General features: G+C 33.0%; 1 protein-coding gene across 1 annotated transcript in view; it reads left to right on the top strand.

The window, feature by feature from the left end:
- SLIT3 (slit guidance ligand 3) overlaps positions 1 to 22613 on the top strand; it is a 490388-nt gene that overhangs the window by 299113 nt on the left and 168662 nt on the right. Inside the window, exons 7-11 of the mRNA XM_034406116.3 lie at positions 1312 to 1383; positions 7370 to 7533; positions 10425 to 10566; positions 17392 to 17463; positions 20922 to 20993. Of these exons, the coding sequence (XP_034262007.2) occupies positions 1312 to 1383; positions 7370 to 7533; positions 10425 to 10566; positions 17392 to 17463; positions 20922 to 20993 (522 nt within the window). The remainder of the gene's footprint in view (positions 1 to 1311; positions 1384 to 7369; positions 7534 to 10424; positions 10567 to 17391; positions 17464 to 20921; positions 20994 to 22613) is intronic.

Genomic DNA, 22613 nt, shown 5'->3' with positions numbered 1-22613 from the left:
TTAAATAATCTATACTAGGTTGATGGCTTTGCTTTCACTAATCATCTATATGTGATTGAATTAAAACAGGAACTTTTCTATTTTGATGCCCACTTTCGGATATTTTCACATTCGTTTATATGTGGTTGCACAAAAGCCAATAAAGGAAAAAATGATATTCAAAGAATATATTACAACTACCAGGAAATTTATTAAATAAATAAATGTGATTGGAGTGGAAATCTCTTGTTTTGTTAATAAGGATATCTTAATTAAATAATCTGATGTTTAACACAGAACAATTGTTCAGTTGATGGTTTGTCTTAAACATTTTCCTTTATTGTTTTCCTAAATATGAAGTCTATACATAATTGTTCCTCTTATATTACATTCTCCCAGAATACTGTTGAAGTGTACTTTCAAACAGACTCTCCTAGTCAGGTGCAGTCTGCCTCTAAATATTATATCTTGGATACTCGTACGTTTGTTTCTTTTGGTCACTGTTGGAAAAAAAATGATGTTCCAGGACTACAAATTAAACATTTGTTGGCAATGCAATTCATATGAGGATAGACTTCTAATTGGAAGCACAAAAGAATGTCTTTTAGCCTTTACACAAGGGTAACTATCTGATTTGTATCTTAATTATAATATTACTATTCAAATATTAGCCTACTCCACTTGACCTCTCTCTGATTTGTTATTATAGTAGTTCTTAGTATACGTAAGAACATAAAAAGAGTGTTGTTTATTCAGTTAAAGATCTTTATCCAGAATATCATCCACAGTGGTTAGCCAAATGCCTTTGAGAAGTCCACTAGCAAATCCTCACCCCTCCTACTTGTGTTCCTCAGCAACTGATATTCAAAAGATACAGACCCAATAAAGGAAGCCAAATAATTAGTTTAGGACTGAAAACTCCGTACAGAGGTGGGGATGGAGAAGATTCCAAAATTACATCTCCTTTGGTCATAGGCTTAGTATAAACTATAGAAACAGAACAGATACTGATTCTGTTTTCCTTCTTTACAATTCACTTTTGTTATTGGTAGTATATTATATTTACATTACATGCATTACAGTCACTCCAATGAAGAATACTTTATTTTAATCAAAAGTTAGTCATTGTGTGTTGTGCTTGAGATATTCTGAGCTTTTTTGTTTGCATGTATCTGTATGTAGTTATTGTTATTTACAAGAGAAATGCCTTTCTAAATCTGCTTCAGTTGTTCATATGTTGCTTTCTTTTAACAGATTAAGGCTGGTTCCATAAATAGCAGTGTCTTAATATTGCAACTGATGCCATCTGTGTTTGTTTTCCTTTCTTTATAGTACCCTCAATAACAACAACATCTCACGCATCCCTCTCACCAGCTTCAACCATATGCCAAAGATCAGAACCTTGTAAGTACTCTATCATGAATCACTCATGGCTTCAACTGACATATATGGGCACAGCGGTCTTTGTGTCTTGATTCATTGATGAAAACAAAGGCAATGTAATAGCTGTTTCAGAGAAAGTGCTGTTCTTTTGTTTCCACCCCCCCTTTTTTTAGCATAGATTGCATGGAGAAACTTAACTAGAGATGGGAGTGATTAGTGTAAGAGAACTGGATCCCTTCCAGGTAGATGTTACTCAACATTTTTGTTTTTCCAGAGAAGCCAAGACTGTCATGTCAAAATATGAAGGACTTGCTTTGTACAAGGCCAGTGTTTTCAACAGTTGGTGAACTGTTGTTTGGAAGAAGCCATATGGAAAAATATTAGGTGATAGGTTTGTAAAAAGGAGCAGAAGGGGGAACAGCAATTATTCTGCATCCTTTTCCTCCTTCAGGTCTTCCACCACCACTGTTCTAGAAAATAGGACTATACTTGGCTTCAAAACTCTGCACAACCATCAAATTACCACAAAGACTAGCTTTTTGCTGGTATCTAATGGTTAGATGGATTTTTTCAGCCCATGTATGATATGGAGACTCTCAAACCATCAGAGAGCTGCAAAGTAAGGATTGATGGAATTTTCTGCCTTCTTTCTCGTCTTGCTGGAAGAAGTATTCCCTGAGTGGAACTCTACTCAAAAGATTAATCTTTCAGGAAAGTTAGGATTCCCAACTACAGGGTTTTCAATGCTCAGAGGAATTGCATTATTTTCAGCTGCCTTTATACTCTTTATATGTAGCCAGCTATAATATGAACACCCACTTTGATGTAGTGGTTAAAGCACCTGGCTAGAAACTGGAAAGGGGATGCGGTGGCTCAGTGGCTAAGACGCTGAGCTTGTTGATTGAAAGGTCGACAGTTCAGCAGTTTGAATCCCTAGTGCCGCGTAACCGGGTGAGCTCCTGTTACTTGTCCCAGTTTCTGCCAAACTAGCAGTTCAAAAGCACTTAAAAATGCAAGTAGAAAAATAGAGACCACCTTTGGGCATTTTGTGCGCCTTTGGTGTTTAGTCATGCCGGCCACATGACCACGGAGACGTCTTTGGACAGCCCTGGCTCTTCGGCTTTGAACTGGAGATGAGCACCACCCCCTAGAGTCAGGAATGACTAGCACATATGTGCAAGGGGAACCTTTACCTTTAGAAACTGGAAGGCCAGGAGTTCTAGTCCTGCTTTAAATATACAATCAACTGGATCACCTTGGGCCAATCCCTCCCTCTCCACCTAGGAAGGAGGTAGTGGCAAACAACTTCTAAAATCTGAAAGATGGAGTAGTCCAGACAATTACAAGGAGTCAACACTGACTTTAAGATGCTAGAAAAACAATAAAAAAAATTAGAAATAGCTGAAATATAAATATTATTGCAGTGTTGATGGAGTATGAGGACTATGGTAAGAATACAAAGCTAAATCAACACTTAAATCTGTATTTTTTTATTTTGTTGTTGTTTATGTTGTTGAATTTGGCTAGCTCCACAATTCACAATAAGACACAGTTTATTTGAAGTGTACCAAATTGGGGGCTGTTTTACCAATAATATTAAGTACAAGAAATATTAAATCAAAGAAACCATATTACGGCTTAATATGATTGTCTGGGAAAATGAAGTAGAATTCATCCTAAGAAATGCTGACCTATTGTCACTCAGAAACCCTAAATCTTTCTTAACCTCGCATGCACCAGATGTACAACTTCCAGATATTCTTTTTAGCCATATAGAGTGAATTTTACAACTTAATCAACATAAATGTGAACACACAACTGAGAATAACTAGTTCTGCACAAAGTATTTGGAGCAGTGCTTTGTGAAACAACAAGCACCTCTGAACCTTTTGTTCTAAGTATCTTCTCCTTCAAAGATACGGCATAACTGCTTTGAAGGTTGCCAACATTGTTTGAACGTACATACAGTAAAAGAGGCCAAGAGTGCCTCAAGAGGAACGCTATTTTCTTATTCCCTTGAATACATTCATGATTTATATTTGAATGCCTTTCATTTTTATTGCTTGTAAATTATATTTGGAATTAAATATTGGTGCCATTTAATTTTAACAGTGTTGAGATCTCCTCTGTGGTTCAGTTACATATTAACAGCAACCATAGTTTTAGACTATTTCTCCTCCACACATTTAACTATGAATTCTTCTATTACAGATTTGTGAAGCTTGAAGTTAAATAGTATCTGTCAGTACACATGTCATCCACTAAGATCAATAAGGGGCTGCTTTTTGTAGCCTGCCTCTTAAGTGCAAAAAATGCAAGAATATCCTTCCATTTTGTTTCTAATGGACTTTCCAGTTTAGAGTATTACAAATTGTGCAGGTGGGATCTTCTTGTAGATATCGTAGCATTAGTACTATATATAAGATATCATTGGCTCTTATTATCCACAATGCTCTCTGACTTTAATTTGGTTTTAGACTTACAGTATATGAATCAATTACTGCTATGCAGAAACATTCTTCTGGTTTTTGTTTCTCCGTCATTCAGTGTTTCATTTTTCTTCTAAGAGGGGGTAAAAGTCTAGTTTGGTGAAATTCACATAGATGGATGTGAGATTTTTTAATTTGCTAGGAGAGAGATAGAGAGATATACAAAGAGAGAGAGAGAGAGAGATGGAGAGGGGGGAGGGAGGGAGAGAGAGAGAGAGGAGAGACAGGGTGGGAGAGGGGGAGAGACAGGGTGGGAGAGGGGGAGAGAGAGAGAGATCTCATATATTGAATTATCCAATGAGCCAATGATCTTCAGGGTCCATGGATACCCCTATTTGAATTAAATCTTACAGGAAAGCTGTCCAGAGAGAATTGTTCTCACTAAGTTTTGTCAGATAGAGAAGCAGAGATGATAGCACTGTTTACCCTACCCTTCTTACAGAAATAAATTAAGTTCTAAAACACCCCTCCACTCCAAATTAAAAAATAAATATCAGCACACATTTAGATTGAGATAGTAAAAACAATACTATCTTTTTCCAAAGGAGAAAAGTTTCAAGAAATTGGAGTATAGATTTTGGCATCATATGACTTTTTATTAATTAAAAGGTGTTTATATTTTTTGTGAGTTTTCATAAAAATATTCTAAGCTTTATCTTGTCTATTTCAAATCGATCAGTAAATGTGCTAGGCTAATAAGGTGGTCTGCCATTTTCCTTTTAGTTTAATTTAAAGGATGGCCTTGTATGCAGTTCCCTGGAGACTTATATTGACTAATTCCCTTTTACTGTAATTAAAGGAGAAAACGGAAGGGGGGTCATAAATGGGATTTCAAAGAGAGTTTTTATATTGAATTTTAACAATTACATTTTATGAAACTTGAATGCTGACACAAAAGGGATATTCTAGAAATTTAATTTAGGCTGTAACTAAATATACACCTTTAGAAATTACAAAGTATATTCATTCATCTTTTGTATGCTACAAATACAGCCACATTCATTTTAAAAGGGCTCTTTCAGTACGTGTATGCTGCCAAATAATTTATGAAGCTTCTTTGCAGTCTTGCTCTTAATGAAAATTGTAAGACCTGAATGATAATAAAAAGGTTAGATTTTTCATTTTAGGTTTCATCTATTTTGTTGCAGTCTCAGGTGTTCATCAGACCAAAACCAAAACCAAAACAAACAAACAAAAAGATGTGGCTAATAATATTTCCATTTAATGTCACCTTTTACCGTCAATTTCAATCTTTCATGTTTTAAGAAAAAAAATCATTATGGCTGGAAGATTGAATACCTTGCTTAATTTCAAGCTCATTTGAAATTAAGAAAAACTGTACAATAACATTGCAGCACTTAATACCTCTCTCTTGCTATGATTAATCTATTATTCTATGGCTTTCCTAATTTCTTTCATTGTTGTTGTTGTTTTGTTTTATGGGTTTGTTTAAACATTCTCATTTAGAACTAATAAGAATTGCTGTGCATTGATCTGCTTTCATTTCCATGAGAAAGCTATATTTATAGAATTTATTAACCTGCATTCATTTTGTCTCATTTTATTAATATTGACTTCCCTGTTGTATTTGCCACAATGAATGACTGCAGAGATATTAGGCTGTCCTCTTCTGATGATTAAAAGTAACCCAAACAATTCTAATACACATATATTGGAGACTTCTTTTCCAGTTGCTCCTTATTGTAGTTTTTTATTTATTTTATTTTATTTATTTTTATTGAATTTGTATACCGCCCTACTCCCGAAGGACTCAGGGCGGTGAACAGCCATAGAATAAAACATATAAATACAAAATTTAAAATAGACTAAAACGAATTAAATAATTTGGCTGATAGTTTTATATTTCTATAAAATGGTTAAAACTTGACAGATTGTTTTCCACTGGTTGGTCTCAAGGGAAAATTTCTAAATGCACTCAATATGTTGCAGAATTCCAACAGAAATGATATGGCTTAAAATCCAGAATGCAGCCTGGGTATTGAGCATAGAGAAAGAAAAATGCTAAAAAAAATATTTTTCTTAAATTGAAACTAGTTTTATACAACTAGAGAACTGCCAGATAAATGTATTCAGTGTTCGTTACTGACAAATATAATAACCCTGATCTGAGTAATAAATTCCATTATTTAAAGCAGATCAATTACAGTAAATATGCATAACTTGTACTGTTAATTGGCTCAGTAGCAACTAAATATATTTTTAAAAAACTGTTAAGTTTGAATGTGAATCTCAGGGACTAGTCTTTTCCCATTCTCTCTTACTTATCCTGGTCTTTGATAAATAGATATATATATGCTTTTTATAGTGAGAGTACTATAGTGGTAGTACTATTCGAGCTTAATATTATGGATAACTGTTGGATGACAGTGAAGAGATACAGAAAAGCCCAACTTCATTTTTTTTACAGCTAGCTAGCCGGCATACTTTGCCTTGCCAGTCAGGACCTCAGACTTTATTGATCCTAGCAAGGACATAAATTTTGGAAGCTTCCCAGGGAAAAAAAAAAGTGCCTGCAGGCCATCAGCAAACATACAAATCTAGACACTGTCAGTTTAGGCACCGCTGCTGAACTCAACAGCAGTGGCCTGGCATAAAGATCTTTGAAATGATTAATTTATTTTGTGGATGGATTGGGCTATGTTTTACAGCACTTTATGTTTGTCAGCGTTCTATGTAATGTTAGTCTGTCAGAATGATGGCTTTGTTTAACCCTGTCCAACAGAAATGGCAGCATTGTCATGGGAACTGTGCTTTTAATGCCTGCCTGTCATGACTCATAGAGTAGAAATGAAATATTTGATAGTTTATTTGCACTTTCAGGCTACTTTGTTTTTTACTAACAGAACTTTTTTCTAGACAATGTGACAAACTGAGTGCAACTATACAAGACAAAAGGGCTACAATATCAAAATGTCATTTATATTCTGTAAGTAAGAAGTTGTTAAAACATAAGGGCCATCCTTGTTCCTGTTTAATATTATGCACGAAAAAGGGAAGGATTTAATCTGGATGGCATATAGTTGGTGTCCTGTGAGTAACAACAAATAGGCAAAGATATTTTTGATAATTTTTGTGCAGCTCTTTGCATCCTTCCCATAATGATTCAAAAGTTCCTTAGGCTTCTGAGAAAAGATTGAAGGATTGGGTAGAAAGTGTGAGACAAAGCAAGAATTCAAATGTTTGCCTTCACTTCTGTTTTCACTTCGTCACCTTTTAAGAATGTCGTCTTTTTGCTACCTTTCCTTGCCCATTTTTTTTGAACAAGGAAGCAAAAGTAAATCTGTTATCAGAGTTCAGTCATGATGATTGAATAAACTTGCTTATGTGCCATACAATCTATTTCCAAGTTCCAGTTGTTCTATAGTCAATTTCTTTGATTCACAAAGGCAATGCAAAACATAGAATGATTAATATTTTAAAAGGGTCTTAATGGCATTGTCTCCTTTTTCGTAAGGAGGAATGCAAGCCTGACCTTCCTTCTGCTCTATCCTTTGTAGGCGGCTTCATTCCAATTATTTATACTGCGACTGTCACCTGGCATGGCTTTCGGATTGGCTGCGCCAGAGGCGATCGGTTGGACAATTCACCTTCTGCATGGCACCTGTTCACCTGAGAGGGTTCAATGTAGCTGATGTTCAGAAAAAAGAATATGTCTGTACAGGTAATGCCTCATTATTTCACTTTCTTCTCTCATTTTGTATCAGTCTTCACATTAACTTGAAATAAACTACTGTAATGTTGGTCCTTTTAAATGTCACTCTGTGCCAATTCCAATTCAGTCATGCCTCAGTTAAATAGAGTAATAATATTTTAAATTACTGTGATTTGTTCCTAGGCTTTCTGAACTGTTGGACTGTGTTAATGATTCTATGCTTAGGGTTTTTTTCCAAATGTTCAGATCGTATTAATGTAAAAGGCTAATTACCAAATAATATAATCATATTTCTCAGGAGAATGCCTTCTGAGCTTTATGTCTGACTTGCATACAAATGGAATAAATTAGCAAATGTATGTAAAGTTCTGGCATTCAATTTAATGCATAGTGGATACATATTGTGACAAAAGAAAGGAGAATAAAATCCCTGCACAACACAATTGTGATCTTTACATTATTTTGAACTGATTTTAAAATCATACCAAAGTTCAGGACCAGCTTACTATGCAAATGTGAATAATTCCATGTTGCTTAAGGAATGTATATAGAGTACACAAACTGGTGTACAGGATTCTGGTATTTGTAAGAAATGCAAAAAACCCATACATGATCATAGAACTTCTCTGTAGTGGTGCTCTTCTTTTAGCATTCTTTGTTAAACAAACTTTTTTTAATAACTGATGGACCGGAATTGCTTATTCTTCTGTGCCTGCATTCATTTCTTTTCCAATACATCCTAAGTCATGTTGAAAGATCAAAAGAGAGATGACAACTTTTTTCAGTCGCACTTTTGCTAACAATATCTCAAGTGTCAAGGCCATGAATTCTCAATGGAAACTCTGACATTTCAGAAACATACAGTAAAAAGATCCCAATAATTCTCTTTCTTTTATCAAGAGACAAATACACTCTTGATATATCAGGCAAGGTTATAGAGTTTCAGGTTTTTCATCTTTAGGGAATTGAGGCTATATTTCAGTTGATGGCTTTCATAATCACATATGTACATAGAAATATATTTTCTAATCCAATCTATTATTGCTTTTTTCAAAGAATTTTTCAGTGATATCTGTTAATGATACATCAAACTTCTGTTTTTCAATGCATTTTAATGTTTTCAACATAAATGTGGGAAATTATCTTCCATAATATATTCAGAATGCTTTTGGAAAATGACTGTTCTGTGTGGGGAAGATGTTTAATGAATTCTTGTTTTGTAAATCAGTATTGCCTTAGTAATTAAAAAGAAAACCTTTAAATACTGTACACAAAACTGTACTCATCTCAATAAAAAAAAGGTATTACCCAGCAGTAAATAAATAAATGCTTTAACAAACAGATAAGCAAACCTTACAAGAAATAATATCCTTTCTTTAAGTTTAATATGTTGGTTTGTGTATGTTATGTATAGTTGTGTTTTATATACTACTTAGAAATGTGATTATTTTAGGTAATCTTTAAAAAAAGTTAAACATACATTAATAAACGGGATATATAAACATTCTAAGGGAATAAAAGAGATTGTATTAAAAAAAATAATTTGAAACTAAATGTTATCAATATTCTAATGACCCTCATATTTCTGAATTGCATTTCTACGAAAAAAGGGAAGCGTTAATTCAGGAGGTACAGTCATAAACCATGGCTTAAAATGACTTTATGACACTGATGCTTCTTTTAATTCCTCCAGGTTTGTCTACATGAGGCTGCTTTTAGATCTAGTCTGCAAATTTAAATTGGTAATAGGCCACATTGGATTCTAGTTCGTTTCCAGATGAAGTATAAATTTCTCATTTTTTTTTTGGATCCATATTATTTAATCAAACACTTTATGTATTATGATGTTTCATACCACTTGAAGACATCTGGAGACAAACTAGGAACAGCTTGGAATCAAGATTTTTCAATGTCAGCCTTGGTTGACTTTGGAAACTTCCTATTGAATTGAAGGAACTGGTCTCCTTTCTGGCTTTTTAAAAGGCTTTCAGAATTCATTTTTTATGAAAGTTGAACTATTGGTTTTTCATATTAGATTAATTTGTTTAGGGTTTTTTTTAACAACAAACAGCAATAGAATTTTATGGCAGAATCAAAAAAAAAATTAGTACTTTGTTCCTTTCTTAAAATACACAATGCAATCCTCAACAGACATCAAGGTATTTTGAAGAATAGAATCTGGAGTCTAGGAAGATTATTAAATTAATCTTAAAAATATGTAGAGTGATTCCTGTGTTCTCAAGGAGAACACAGACATGTATGTAAGATTTTGTTTGGTTGCATTGCTAACTATTATATCAACTGATATATGGTATCTCTGATAATGGAACAATATCACTTGTGGAATACATTCCTCCTTTCTCTCACTGGGGCTTCTCCAGATTGGCTCCAGCAGCATGTCTGGAACAAATACATTGAAGGAGGCAGCAGGAAAGAAAACAAAATAAAGCTTGGAGTTAAAACTGTAATATAATTCATTTACATACCGTGTTTCCCCGAAAATAAGACTGAGTCTTATATTAATTTTTGCTCCAAAAGACGCATTAGAGCTTATTTTCTGGTTAGGTCTTATTTTGGAGAAAATATGATACTAAATGTATCCACCTGGCTGACAATCTTAACAGGGGCTTATTTTGGGGATAGGGTTTATATTACGAGCATCCTGAAAAATCATGCTAGAACTTATTTTCCGATTGGGTCTTATTTTCAGAGAAATAGGGTAAAATATCATACAATATTTAAATGACAATAAATTTTCAAGGAAGGCTTCTCTCTTTGATGGCTTTTCATAACATTTAAAGGTGATAATCTTTTAGTTAGACTACCAATAACACCACTCAGGCTAATCAATTTTAACGTTAAAAAAACCCCCACTACATTTCAAATCTTTTCCTTTTCAGGTTCACATGCTGAACCACCATCCTGCAATGCCAATTCTGTCAATTGCCCATCTGCTTGCACTTGCAGTAACAATATTGTGGACTGTCGGGGAAAGGGTTTAACTGAACTTCCAGGCAACCTACCAGAAAATATTGTGGAAATGTAAGTATCTCAACTCTAGTGCCCCAATGTAAAGTTCAGGGTAGTCCAACCCTCCCCTCCCAAATACTACTAGCTTCCAATTTGACCTGCTTCCATTAAAACAATCAAAATAAAAATGTGAAGCAGGCAAGAAAGAAAGAAAAAGCATCAGTCTTCAGCAACATCTATAATCCCCAAGAATACTTCCCAAGTAAACCATCAGCTTTCTTATGAAATAAAAACTATAGGTATCTGGAGACCATGACCTTACTGGTGGTATGTCCACATGTATCCATCCATACAGGACAAAATTAAGCAAGATTTACATAGATTTTTCAGGATGTGGTAGCTAGAGGGAGATAACATATAATGTTCTATTAGATTTGTGCTTATGTTTTTATGCAAGCTATTTGTGAATCAGCAACATGTTGCAAAAAGTCCTATAAATTGTTCTTAACCATTACAAAAATAGTTAGGAACTCCTTCCTTTGTTTCCTTTTCTCTGATAGTGTAATTCAGTCCAAGAGAGAAATGTCATGTTCTTGAAGGCTATATGGTAGAGGCGGTATCCGTTTCCCAGAGGCTATACTTAATTTTAAATATTTTAATTTTAATTTTAATGCTACATAAAGTCAACATAAATTTAAAAAGAGACCCTCATAAATCAACCAGCTTAACACAACCATTTTTTCTATCATCTGTCTTTAATGTCAATCACTTAGGATTTTTTTAAATATTTTTTGCTGAAATTTTAGAGTAGAATAAGAGAACATTTTCATTTTCATTTAATTTCTTATATGCATTATTTTCGACATTCTTGCCATCAAACTTTATTATATAAAAGCGGCAAAAGTTGGTTGGTAGAACTGTCATTTCATAAGAGAACAATCTGCTCCTTTCCCATTCAAAAATGTTGCTTTGAGATACAAATAACACATCAATTGCTGAGTTAAATGATTAGCATTTATATTTTAAACATTCAGAGTGATTTTTAATACTGTTTATTAATTACTTGCCAGTTTCAAAGAGCTGTTAAAAATTTGTGTGAATGTGTGGTATCCAGAAACTAGTTATGCTACTTGCTTATTAACTCCATTGATATTAAACAAAAAGCAAAATATAATAGTTTTAACACTAAGAATGAACTTACATGCATTTACATGCAAAATGAATAAATTTACATAGAAAATAGTTACTATTATAGAGAAAGTCAAAAATATGAAAAGCAAGCTAAGATCTAACCTAAATTCAATATTACATTCTTATATTCCCTAATCCATGAAAATGAACTTGGGTGAAAATACTAAAAATGTATTTAAATTCATAGATTTTTAGTATTTTCACCCAATTTTATTTTTACGGATTAGGGAATGTAAGAATATAACACTGAATTTAGGTTAGATCTTCAGCTTGGTTTTCATGTTCTTCTCTATAGTGGTAAGTAAAACTCAGTTGCAAACAAGATTAACCTGCCTTCTGAGAGAAAGGCAAAATAGAAAGATCTGTCAAAATAACTAGCATTAATTGAAATATATGTATTGTGTGTGTGTGTGTGTGTGTTTCATTTCTTAAAACATATGGACTTCAGTGCCTCTCATTACTTTTTTTAATCTTAAAAGTAATAGAGATTTGTGGGGTTTTCACTGGAACCTAAGACAGTTATCTTTTTGGATTATAGCATGCTTTTATAATAACATGGAATAATAAATGTCAAATTCAGTTTCTTTGACTTAGTTCCATGTAGAGTTTAAAGCAGGTATTGGTTCACATATCTCTCTTGTGACCAGCTATATAATGAGTTTTCAAACTTCGCAAAATGACATTTTAAAATGTTAAATAAGTATGTGTGAATCACTCACTGATGAATAAAATCAGTGATTTAATGAATGTTTAGGGTTGACCCAAAAACAATTATAGTGCTTATTTTTAAGGATTAAATTCAGAATCATTTATTAGAGAAAACAATGATAGAAATGGGCTTAATTTATTAGTAAATCACAGGCTTCCAGGCACTTGACCTAAATTCAGTTCTTTGACTTGCCATTGCAGAAGACTCAATTGACCAAAGCTATGATGGCTAGTAAAAATATAGAAGATTGCAACTTGAAATATAAGTGAACTAAATGGTAAATGAAATGAACTGATTAATTAAATGAAAGAAGAGAAAAATAGATACAGTAGACCTTCAATTAAGTAAACCATTTATGGGGACCTGTTTATATCCTGCTTCTGTTTTTTTTTCTTCGAATGTTCTTTCTCTTTTGCAGGCTTAAAGAAATCTATCACTTACTTGATAGTGATAGAAATTGAACTGAATTTGCCATTTGATTAACCTTTTACTCAGTTTAAAGAGGTTGTTCTAGAGTTTTTAAAGCTTTTCCACCCTAAATATCATTCACAAACTTGTGCACTACTTTCCTCAAAGATAACAAGTTCAGAAAGACTATCGGCAGCAGAGATCCCTGAAGAATCTTCATTTTATTTAATTTCCTGTGTTTAGAAATTTGTTCATTTATTCCTTCCTTTTGCTTGTTTATTTTTTTCCCACCAGTTAACAACCATAGAAGTACAGGTGTTCTTAGGACCACTATGTTCACACACAAATTTTGATGGCTTTATCAAAAACATTTTTTGTAAAATTAAACAATACGGTGTTGACATTTCAACTCCAAACTATTTTGTCCTTTTAAAAAATAACATGATTGGTTATTATAGTAAGAAATCAATCAAACAATCACATTAAATTGGATACAGAATGGTTCCCCTGATTTTTGTTACTATTACAATATTGATTTATATAAAGTGGATTGTCTACTGGGACACCAGATACAAAGCTTTAGTGATTGCAATGCTTATCATCTGGAATAACATCCCAAAACAGAAATCCCTAGTGTTATAACCAGTTCAATGGGCACTTTTAAAAAGACGTAGCTATTGCTGCTTTCATATGTTATATTATTTGCATTTGGTATAATTGATTATTGGTATTTTGATTTTTTCAATAGCTAAAGGATAACTTCCTTATAACTTATAGAAATATATGGAAGGAACTAAACTTCATGAAAAGATATGTTTGTTATTATTTGTTTTCTGGTTAATTTGAATTCTACTAGTCACACATCTTCTTTGAAAAAGCAGTGTTTGATAAGAAAGGATTGTCAGAATCCTTTCATATCCAATGGTTAGCATCTCTGATTTAATTGCCAAGAATGTAGCATAATGTGTATTTTTGTTTGATACTTTCATATTTTCTGCCTCAGTATTTTAGCCTTATTTCCAGAAAAAATGCATCAGTTAAGTAATATTATCCTAACTAGCAGTTATCTACTGAAGATGATTGCATAGAAAAATGTGTTTTGATTGTTCTTTTCCACAATGGAAAATCTGTTCTCTGATTTGTTTTATTATTGTTTTTGTGGTGTCAACTGTGTCTTTTCAAATGCTATGAAAGATTTAGCTGCTTATTAGTGCTTAGTAATGTTTTCTAATTTATGAAAATATTACGAAATGCCTAGTATAAGTGCCTCTATTTCATGAATGTGTGCACATATAAATACATTCACATAGACAGGTAATATAACTTTTGAGCATCCCAAAAGAAGTTGCAACTTGATTCTTCTGCATTAACTTCACAAAACAAAGCAGCACCATGGAAAGCTCCCAGTGATTCCATCATGTCTTTTGCTCTCAAGATCCATCATCTCACATCAAGAAGTGAGAGATTCCTTAAAAATACATCAGCAAATGTTTTTTTTCTTCTGTCTTCTTTTTGTGGCCTCTCACCTGGCATAGTCCTAACACTTTTGAGCAAATATAGTGGAACTCTGGTTTCAAGGGAAGATGTTCATGATAACTGTCAGCACATCTTTCTGGTATAAATATAACAAACTCAGTCAATTTTTAAAAAAATACTTTTAATGAAAAACTTTGCAAATTTTTTTCAACACTAAACAATAAGGCCAACTAAGCTCAGAAATAATAATAAAACAATATTAAAAAGGTAATACAAAGTGCAAATAAAAAGAAAAGAACAAAGAAAGAAAGAAATTGAAAAAGTATTTTTTTAAAAAACTCATGATCCTTCTTGTAACAACTACAAGCAAATTATTTTATTCATCCCTACTATATGATTAGACACATTATTCACTTCTGCCTTTACCCCTTTACCCTTTACAAATCCAAAAATCATTGTTCAACAAATCCATACATGGGTTCTAGAATATTACTGTTACTAACTACTTTCTTAATGCCCTTTTTGGGTGAGACTGCTAGACAGTCTATGTTTAGGATTCCTGCTTTAACAAAATCTTAAATTTATTATTTTGGGAAACCTGCAGTGAAAAAAAAGTGGGCTCACACACCATACCAAGCTATAAAGTGTAATTATGAAGCATAATTGTTCAGTTTAGACAGTGTAGCATGATAAAGTATGAACTTATCCAATGCTTATTTTCAACGTAAAAGAAACGTAAAAGAACGTAAAAGAAAATGCTGCTGAAAGTACTAGTCAGCCAGTCAGGCATGTCATGCTCCGAGCAATAGAAGCTAAAAGGTCCTCAGAAAAATTGTTCTTTATACCTCAGTCTAGATATTTTCTTTTCTGTTACAATCAACATTCATGGATACTGAACACATTCAGTTGTTCAGGGAAAGGCTTTACTGTTCCTCTACATCATCAACCTACCAACAGACTGATTTTGTTTTACAGCTTAGTAAAGATTGACTGATCAACCACCTTCTACCCTGTTTCCCCGAAAATAAGACATCCCCTGATAATAAGCCCAACCAGGCTGTTGAGCGCATGCACTAAAATAAGCCTCCCCCTGAAAATAAGCCCTCCCAAAAAACATTTAAATGCAGAGCTGGAAATCGGATAAGACGGCAGGATCTTGTTCCACATGCCCTCCCTGAAAATAAGGCCAAGTGCTTATTTCAGAGTTCAAAAAAATATAAGACAGGGTCTTATTTTCAGGGAAACACGGTATTAATCAATTAACAAATATGCTTACAGTTAATAACAGTATGGTAAGAAGCCAAGTTATTTGTTATTTAATGAATATTTAAACATTGAGCTAGAAGAAAAAGCTTGATTCTAGTATTATGTAAATTATTTGTTGTAAATCAACTACCACTTCTATCAAGCAATGATATTCTATACAAATATGGTTATTAAAATATAAAAAGTTATTGATAGACATTGGTGATTTATCTGTATCTTGGATATCACACATGATTTCCTGAATCATTTTTAAAAGTATACTTCATATCTCTGGTCAACAAACTTATATATCAGAGATTGTTCCAGAGATGAATTTTTATTCTTTATATTGACTCATTTTTGCATTCACTCATGCTACATATCCACTGATATGGCAGTTATCTGTTCATGTGGTTTTATGAGTGAAATTAAGTAAGTTATTTAAAATCTGAAACCACCAGCTCTTTGCTGGGAAATAGTTCACCAAAAGGAACATAATTTCATATTTAAATACATTATAACAGGGATTACCAGACATGTATTTATTTATATATCCATACTATTTTTTTCTTCTATATAATGTAACCTTCTATGTCAACCATCTGTATTATTTTTCCTATATAAATGACATGCATATATTAATAACATATATTTATCAATACAGTAAATTACACGCAGTTCTGTTACTACCAATTAATACCCTGGCTTTAAGACAGAATTCGTTTCTGTGCCTTTACACATATACACACAAAACACACACACAATGCTGCCTTATTGTTTTGATGTAGAGTTCTAGTACTCATAGAGAGATAACAAAAAATGGTGAACCTTGAAATAGAGTTGTACAGGATATATTGTGATTTTTATTGCTAGAAGATCATTTGTTGGCTTTTAGTACATTTTTTTTTCTTGCTTGCTATTTTTATTGCTTTGTTGAAAGTCTGGTCTGGATAGCAAAAGTTATTTAAAAGACAATAATAAAGCCAGAATATAAAGGGACTTGCTCTTATATCATGTTCAGAATATCTCTGAATCTATCAAGCTGCTGTGTGTTCTGTGCAGTATTTTCAATTTTATTAGAGAAAGTGAAGGAAATTGTTCTTGTCATTTGACCTGAACAGTTGTTGAAGTCTCAGAAATAAAACTCCCAAAGATTTAAAAAAAAACAAAAAAACACCCTGATTCTTGGTATATCAAAAAAGATCACAGAACTGTAGGCCTGTGAGATATTTTTCAAGGATATCTTTCAGAACTCTACAATAGAGTTCAATGTACAACAGTACATTCACTGTTCTAAAAACAATTTAAAGTTGTTTACAAAGTATTATGGAATATATTAAAGACTATCCTTTTCAATTTTATAATGATGTTAGAATCATAGAATGTAAGGCCTGAAAGGACCTTGGGATCATATAGTCCAATATGCTAAATATCTAATATTCTATTTGACCTTCTATCTAAACTGTAATGCTGAACAAGTGAAAATATCTTTGTTCAACAGGACCTTTGCTTCCTGTGTTCCTCTGATATACTCATTTCTCATCTTAGATCTGTTCTAGAAAGACACAACATTTCCCTGGATTTTGCTGAGAAAATCTATTATGCCACTATTTCCATTTATAGAAAGCATATGGAACAATTGACCACACATGCTACTCCTGCTTCTTATTATAATGTTTCTCATTCTGCTATTAATAATATTAAATCCATATTTTGTGATTCTTTTGCTTTTGCTTGTTGTGCTTAAATATGATTTTCAAAAGAAGCTTTATCTTGGCAAAAGTTATATAAATAATAAAAATGAAATACCAAGGATTGTTCGTGTACCTTTGCAATTTTGGCATTTATGCTTTTCATTTTATTTTCAGCCGTTTAGAGCAGAATTCCATAAAGGCCATTCCTCCTGGAGCCTTCTCTCAATATAAGAAACTTAAAAGAATGTAAGTAAATTAAATGTCTTGGTATGCTTAATATTTTCAGTATATTTTACCATTCTTTGAGGCAGCCATGTAGGGAAAGTTCTAATTTTGTCACCAGGGTATCCAGAATTCCATATTTATACAAAATTGTGTGTGTAATTCTTGAATTTGACACAATTGGACATATTCCTCTAGTTTTTACTTTCTGAAGAAAAGCTGATTTCCTAGGTACAGTATTTAAAAATGGGCTGATTTCTCCTCCTGTTCTCCCCTTAATGCCCACATTTATTTAAATTTATCCCAAGTTTCTTCTATCTCATGAAGCAAGGTTGGGGAAGTAGAGTTTGTTGGCAGTGTCACTTGTATTTCTAAAAGTTCACTCTTTGAGACAAGCTAGTATAAAACAGTAGAAAAGATGTGACAAAAAGTAAAGGAAAACTGCTCATGCAAAAATTAAACCTACTTAATGTATTTGTATTTAAACTCATAAATTTAGCCCAGCAGGGATTAAAATGGGGGTGTCTTCTTAGTGCTATGGAGGCAGTGTATCTAATACTACATGACAATTAAACCATTAAAATAAGCTACTCTATCCTTTCTGTACTATCCATGAACTGTTTTAAGATTTATTTATTTATTTATTTATTTATTTATTTATTTATTTATTTATTTATTTATTTATTTATTTATTTAAATTTACTTAAGTTCCTTGTTCTTGGAAAGAAAAATTATCTAAGTGCAATTTGCTAGCAAAAGTAGTATTCTTATTTAGTTTGACATGAAATAACTTCAATTTTCAAAAAACAACGTAGTAATCTTTTTAATATTGATGCCAATGTCGGTGTTGAAAACACTTGACAAGTTCAGTATAATTATTCTAAATTTACATTGATAGTAAAAAGGGAGTTTCGTAAAAAGAGCAAAACATAAAAGTGCTATTACAGGTCTACTTAAATTTGATTTCGGAACTAAAATATATAGGTGATGGTCATGAAAAATATTCAAGAAATTGTAGAGATATTCTTTATTTTTTAAATGAAGAAAAATATAGTCAATATTACAGTCACTTCTTTGAAAATGAGTCTCAATGAATATGGTGGCAGAATGCAGAGGACTACATTTAAATCCATACATTTTAAACAGGACATCCAGGATGAAGCAAAATATCTTCAGTAGGTATCATATGGATATAAGAATGAAGAGCAATAGGGCAAAGAAAAAATCCATGTGTGTAATTGCATCAAAACTGGTGTAATGTGGGTACAGTTAGGTGTTTCACTCAGTGACCTGGCTTCTGCTTTCTACACCAGTTGGTGTAGATCAAACACAAGGGTAGCCCAAGTAGACTGCATTTAAATACATGAACAACATTGAAAAGAGTACAACTGCCATTATTTATGAAGCTGGTAATAGGCATTCCTCCCTGTCACTGTTTTTCCTAAAGGAATGCAGCCCAACTAAGAACAAACTCAATTCTTATCCCCTGAATTCCCAACTCTCCATCTTGTTTAGGTTTATTTGCTCTCATATACATCATTACTGTATCTAGACATTGGCTTAGAACATGCATATTACGTCAAGCTGAGTGTCATCATTGCTGCCTAAGTATATATACCTTTCCCAGTGGTTTCATATAAATAGTACTGGGAATAAAACAGTAGTTGTCCCCAAAATTAGGAGATCCATTGCATCAGAATTCCCTAATTCTCAGGTCACTGCAGGGCCGGATTTAGGTGAAAAGAGGCCCTAGGCTATTCCACTTATGAGGCCCTTTCACCTATAGTGAAAGTGTAATTTTAATTTTGCTAACAATTTGAATGTAGGGAATGTAGGCCCCTCTTGATCTTGAGGCCCTAGGCTGAAGCCTAGTTAGCCTATAGGAAAATCCGGCCCTGGGTCACTGACACTCAAAGGGAACATGTGGGTGAAGATAAATGCTACTCACAATTCAAGCAGAATCTTGATTCAAGTGCCTCTCTGCTGCAGGTCACCTATTATGGTAATGAAAGTCGATTTCCATAACTGAAGCCAGATTGAAAAAAGTAGAAATAATTAGTGCATTCCAAAAATAGGTATAGTTCTATAAATCTATTATATTATGCATCTTGTCACAAAAAGGCACATTTAAACCTGAGCAGTAATTGGCATAATCTTCTGAATCCAGTGAGGGATTGTCCAAGAATGAACATACACTGTCTCCATTACATTGTGCAAAAATTTTTTCACCATTTCCACAGCCATGTATCTCAAAAGATCCAAGATTCCAAGAGAGAATATGGTAGGCTAGATAGGCTCAAGGGTTTTGATCTCATACTCAGCCCTCAGGAATAGAAGATACTCTTAAAAAACCAAAAAACAAAATCTGGACCAGCCTGGGCACTGGACATCTTATTAAATGTTCTCTTGGTATATGTATGCAAATTTATTTTTAAAGTATCTTGCAACTCTGTTACCACAGGTTTTCTAAGACTGTGAATGAAAACAACATTGAGTTTGAACTGTCCTTTTCTCCAAACTTCCAAAGTTTCAATGTGTAATACTTTAACTTGGAGAATCCCAATTGATTACGGATGAATTTGCTTATTATAAGTTCAATATATACTGTTGTGCATAGCCAGCATCAAAGAAATTCTGCTATCCCTGAGAATCAGTTTGAGATGCTCAGTGTTCTTATTAACTTCACATTGAGTAATTAAACCATGTGAGGCAGCCAGTGCTCTTTCTTTCTTTCTTTCTTTCTTTCTTTCTTTCTTTCTTTCTTTCTTTCTTTCTTTCTTTCTTTCTTTCTTTCTTTCTTTGCTTTCAGCACAGTAACACTTTCTTGTAAGACTTTTTCATATAAAGCAGAAAGAAAGTTCAATAATTTAAATCCCAAAGGAGAAGCTCAGACTGATCAGAGATGCTGGGGCTTCAGTCAACAGTATAATACAAGTGGAGACCACAACAATAATATTAGGTTAGAAAGGGAGGAAAAATGTGAGACTGAAATTCAGATTGGAATAGCCATAGGTACTATTAGTGCTAATAAATAACTATACAGCTTGACTTCAGATGTTTTGATATAGTAAAATATATTGCTTATTCATAAAATGATAATACAGAATGACACAAAAAAGTTGGCTGAATTGTATGGGCTTTTTGTAAGGTGGTGCTATCTTCAGAAAGTGACTATATTACTTCTATTCACTAGGGCTGTTCCAAGTTTCAACGGATTCTTTTCTTCACCAAAAGTTTAAGCAAAGAAAGCGTTTTTGGGGAAAATATGTTTCACCGCAGTAAGAATTTTTGCCTCATTGAAGTGAGCCCAGACTATCTTATACAATTCATTATCTTTTCAGTCAACAACATAATCAAGAATCAGACACAACAATTTAAGTAGAGCTAAAGTGGGTGCCAGAATTTTTTAAGCATAGTTTTCAGAAGCGTAGGAGTTTTTTTAAAAAAATCTGTGTCTTGCCTTCTCTTATTTCTTCTTGCAGTGATATCAGCAAGAATCAGATATCAGATATTGCACCAGACGCTTTTCATGGATTGAAATTACTCACCTCTCTGTAAGTACAGAATAACCTTGAAGGGGAGTTTTTTTTTAAAAAAAAACTTTAAAATAAGTGGATTAAATATTGGTCTGTTATGCTTTCATTTTCCTTGTGTAATTTTCTCCTTGTAGAAAGATCTAACCTTTCTTTAATTGAAATTGATCTGAGCTGAAGGTGCCATTGTTTGTGCAAATCTAGATTCCTTTTATAGATGAACACAGTATGAAGGTTAATTATTAGGCCACAGTAACATCAATCTGTACTTTTATTTCTCTGAATATTGAAGATCATATTATTAGGGACAACCAAACATACAGCAGTCTACTGAATTGGACTTAAATCCTCATTTGTTTTGGGGAAAATAAACTGAGATTTAATTTGATAATGATATGCTTAGTTCATCAAAGCCACTCTATGTATTATTGCTTTCTCAAAAAGATGGTTGGGCTGCAGTATGCCCTAACAATAAATAATCTCTGATGGAACCACAATCAGATAATATTGGCTCTTAAAACAGTTTTAGCTTATCTACACGTAATAAATAGCATTATAATTAGATAGTTTTAAAAGGTCATAAGCAAATATCAGAGAAGATTAAAGTTACTTATTGGTTATTTGTTTGTTTGTTATGTTTAATTTACTTTTCAGTTTTAAAAAATAAAGCAAAGGGGAATACATAAACAGTTAAGGTATGATAAGGAGCTAGACAACTCTCACCCCATTGGTCATTCCTTCAGAGATATTTCCTTAATAGATACCCCAATATCTTCAGCCATAATTTACTGCCTTTGCTGGAAAAGTTAGGGTATATTGTCTTGAAAATAGCCATATTGAAGAATCAAAAATAAGCACAGAAATATTTTATGACATGTTGCATTCTGCCATAAACTATTTATAATGATTTTATGATTAAAATTGTTTTATAAAATTTGCTCAATTTCAATTCCACGAGAATCATGGGTCTCAGATATTGGCCACATTTTGACTATTATTACCATTTGGTTTAAAAAATTCTTCTCCTGTGGTGCAGTGTTTTGCCCAGTTAAAGCTAATGACGGTAAGAGTTTTAGTATATTGATTAAAAAATAAATAATTCAAATTAAAGCAGTCTTAAAATAAAAAAATACTTAAATCATAAAAAGTTTAAAAACTAAGACTTGATTGATTTGATAGTATTAAATTAATTCAGATTTAATACAGAACCAGTTTGAATAGGTAAACAGGAAATTCTTAAGCTGGTGCCAGTCTTATTTAAAAGGAAAGCACTCTTTTAGATATTGAGGTTTAAGCCTTGTACATTGAATTTGACTCGTATCACAAATTAGCAGCTCCTTCAGAATAGACTGCAAGTTGTTTGCAAAAGGTTACCTGCTTCAGAAAAAGCTGCAGCATTTTGCACTAGCCACAACTCCTTTATCTACTGCTGGGGGAAACCCACATGCAATGCATTGCAGAAATCCAAACTTGATGTACAGACAGTCACTTGTCTGAAATGGTAGAGGTCTCCTTGATCAGGGGGCCAGACTAGAAGACTTCCAAGTTCCCTTCCAGCTTGATTCTGATTCTGATTCTGATTCAATACATGAATTATTGTAACCAAGTCACCCTTTCCAGAAGGGCCATAGATCAAGAACA

The sequence above is a fragment of the Pantherophis guttatus genome, chromosome 2, assembly GCF_059756535.1.
Source record: "Pantherophis guttatus breed Tessera chromosome 2, ASM5975653v1, whole genome shotgun sequence".
Classification (NCBI taxonomy): Eukaryota; Metazoa; Chordata; class Lepidosauria; order Squamata; family Colubridae; genus Pantherophis; species Pantherophis guttatus.
Note: the sequence above shows the minus strand (reverse complement) of the source record. Positions and strands in the feature narration are given on the sequence as shown.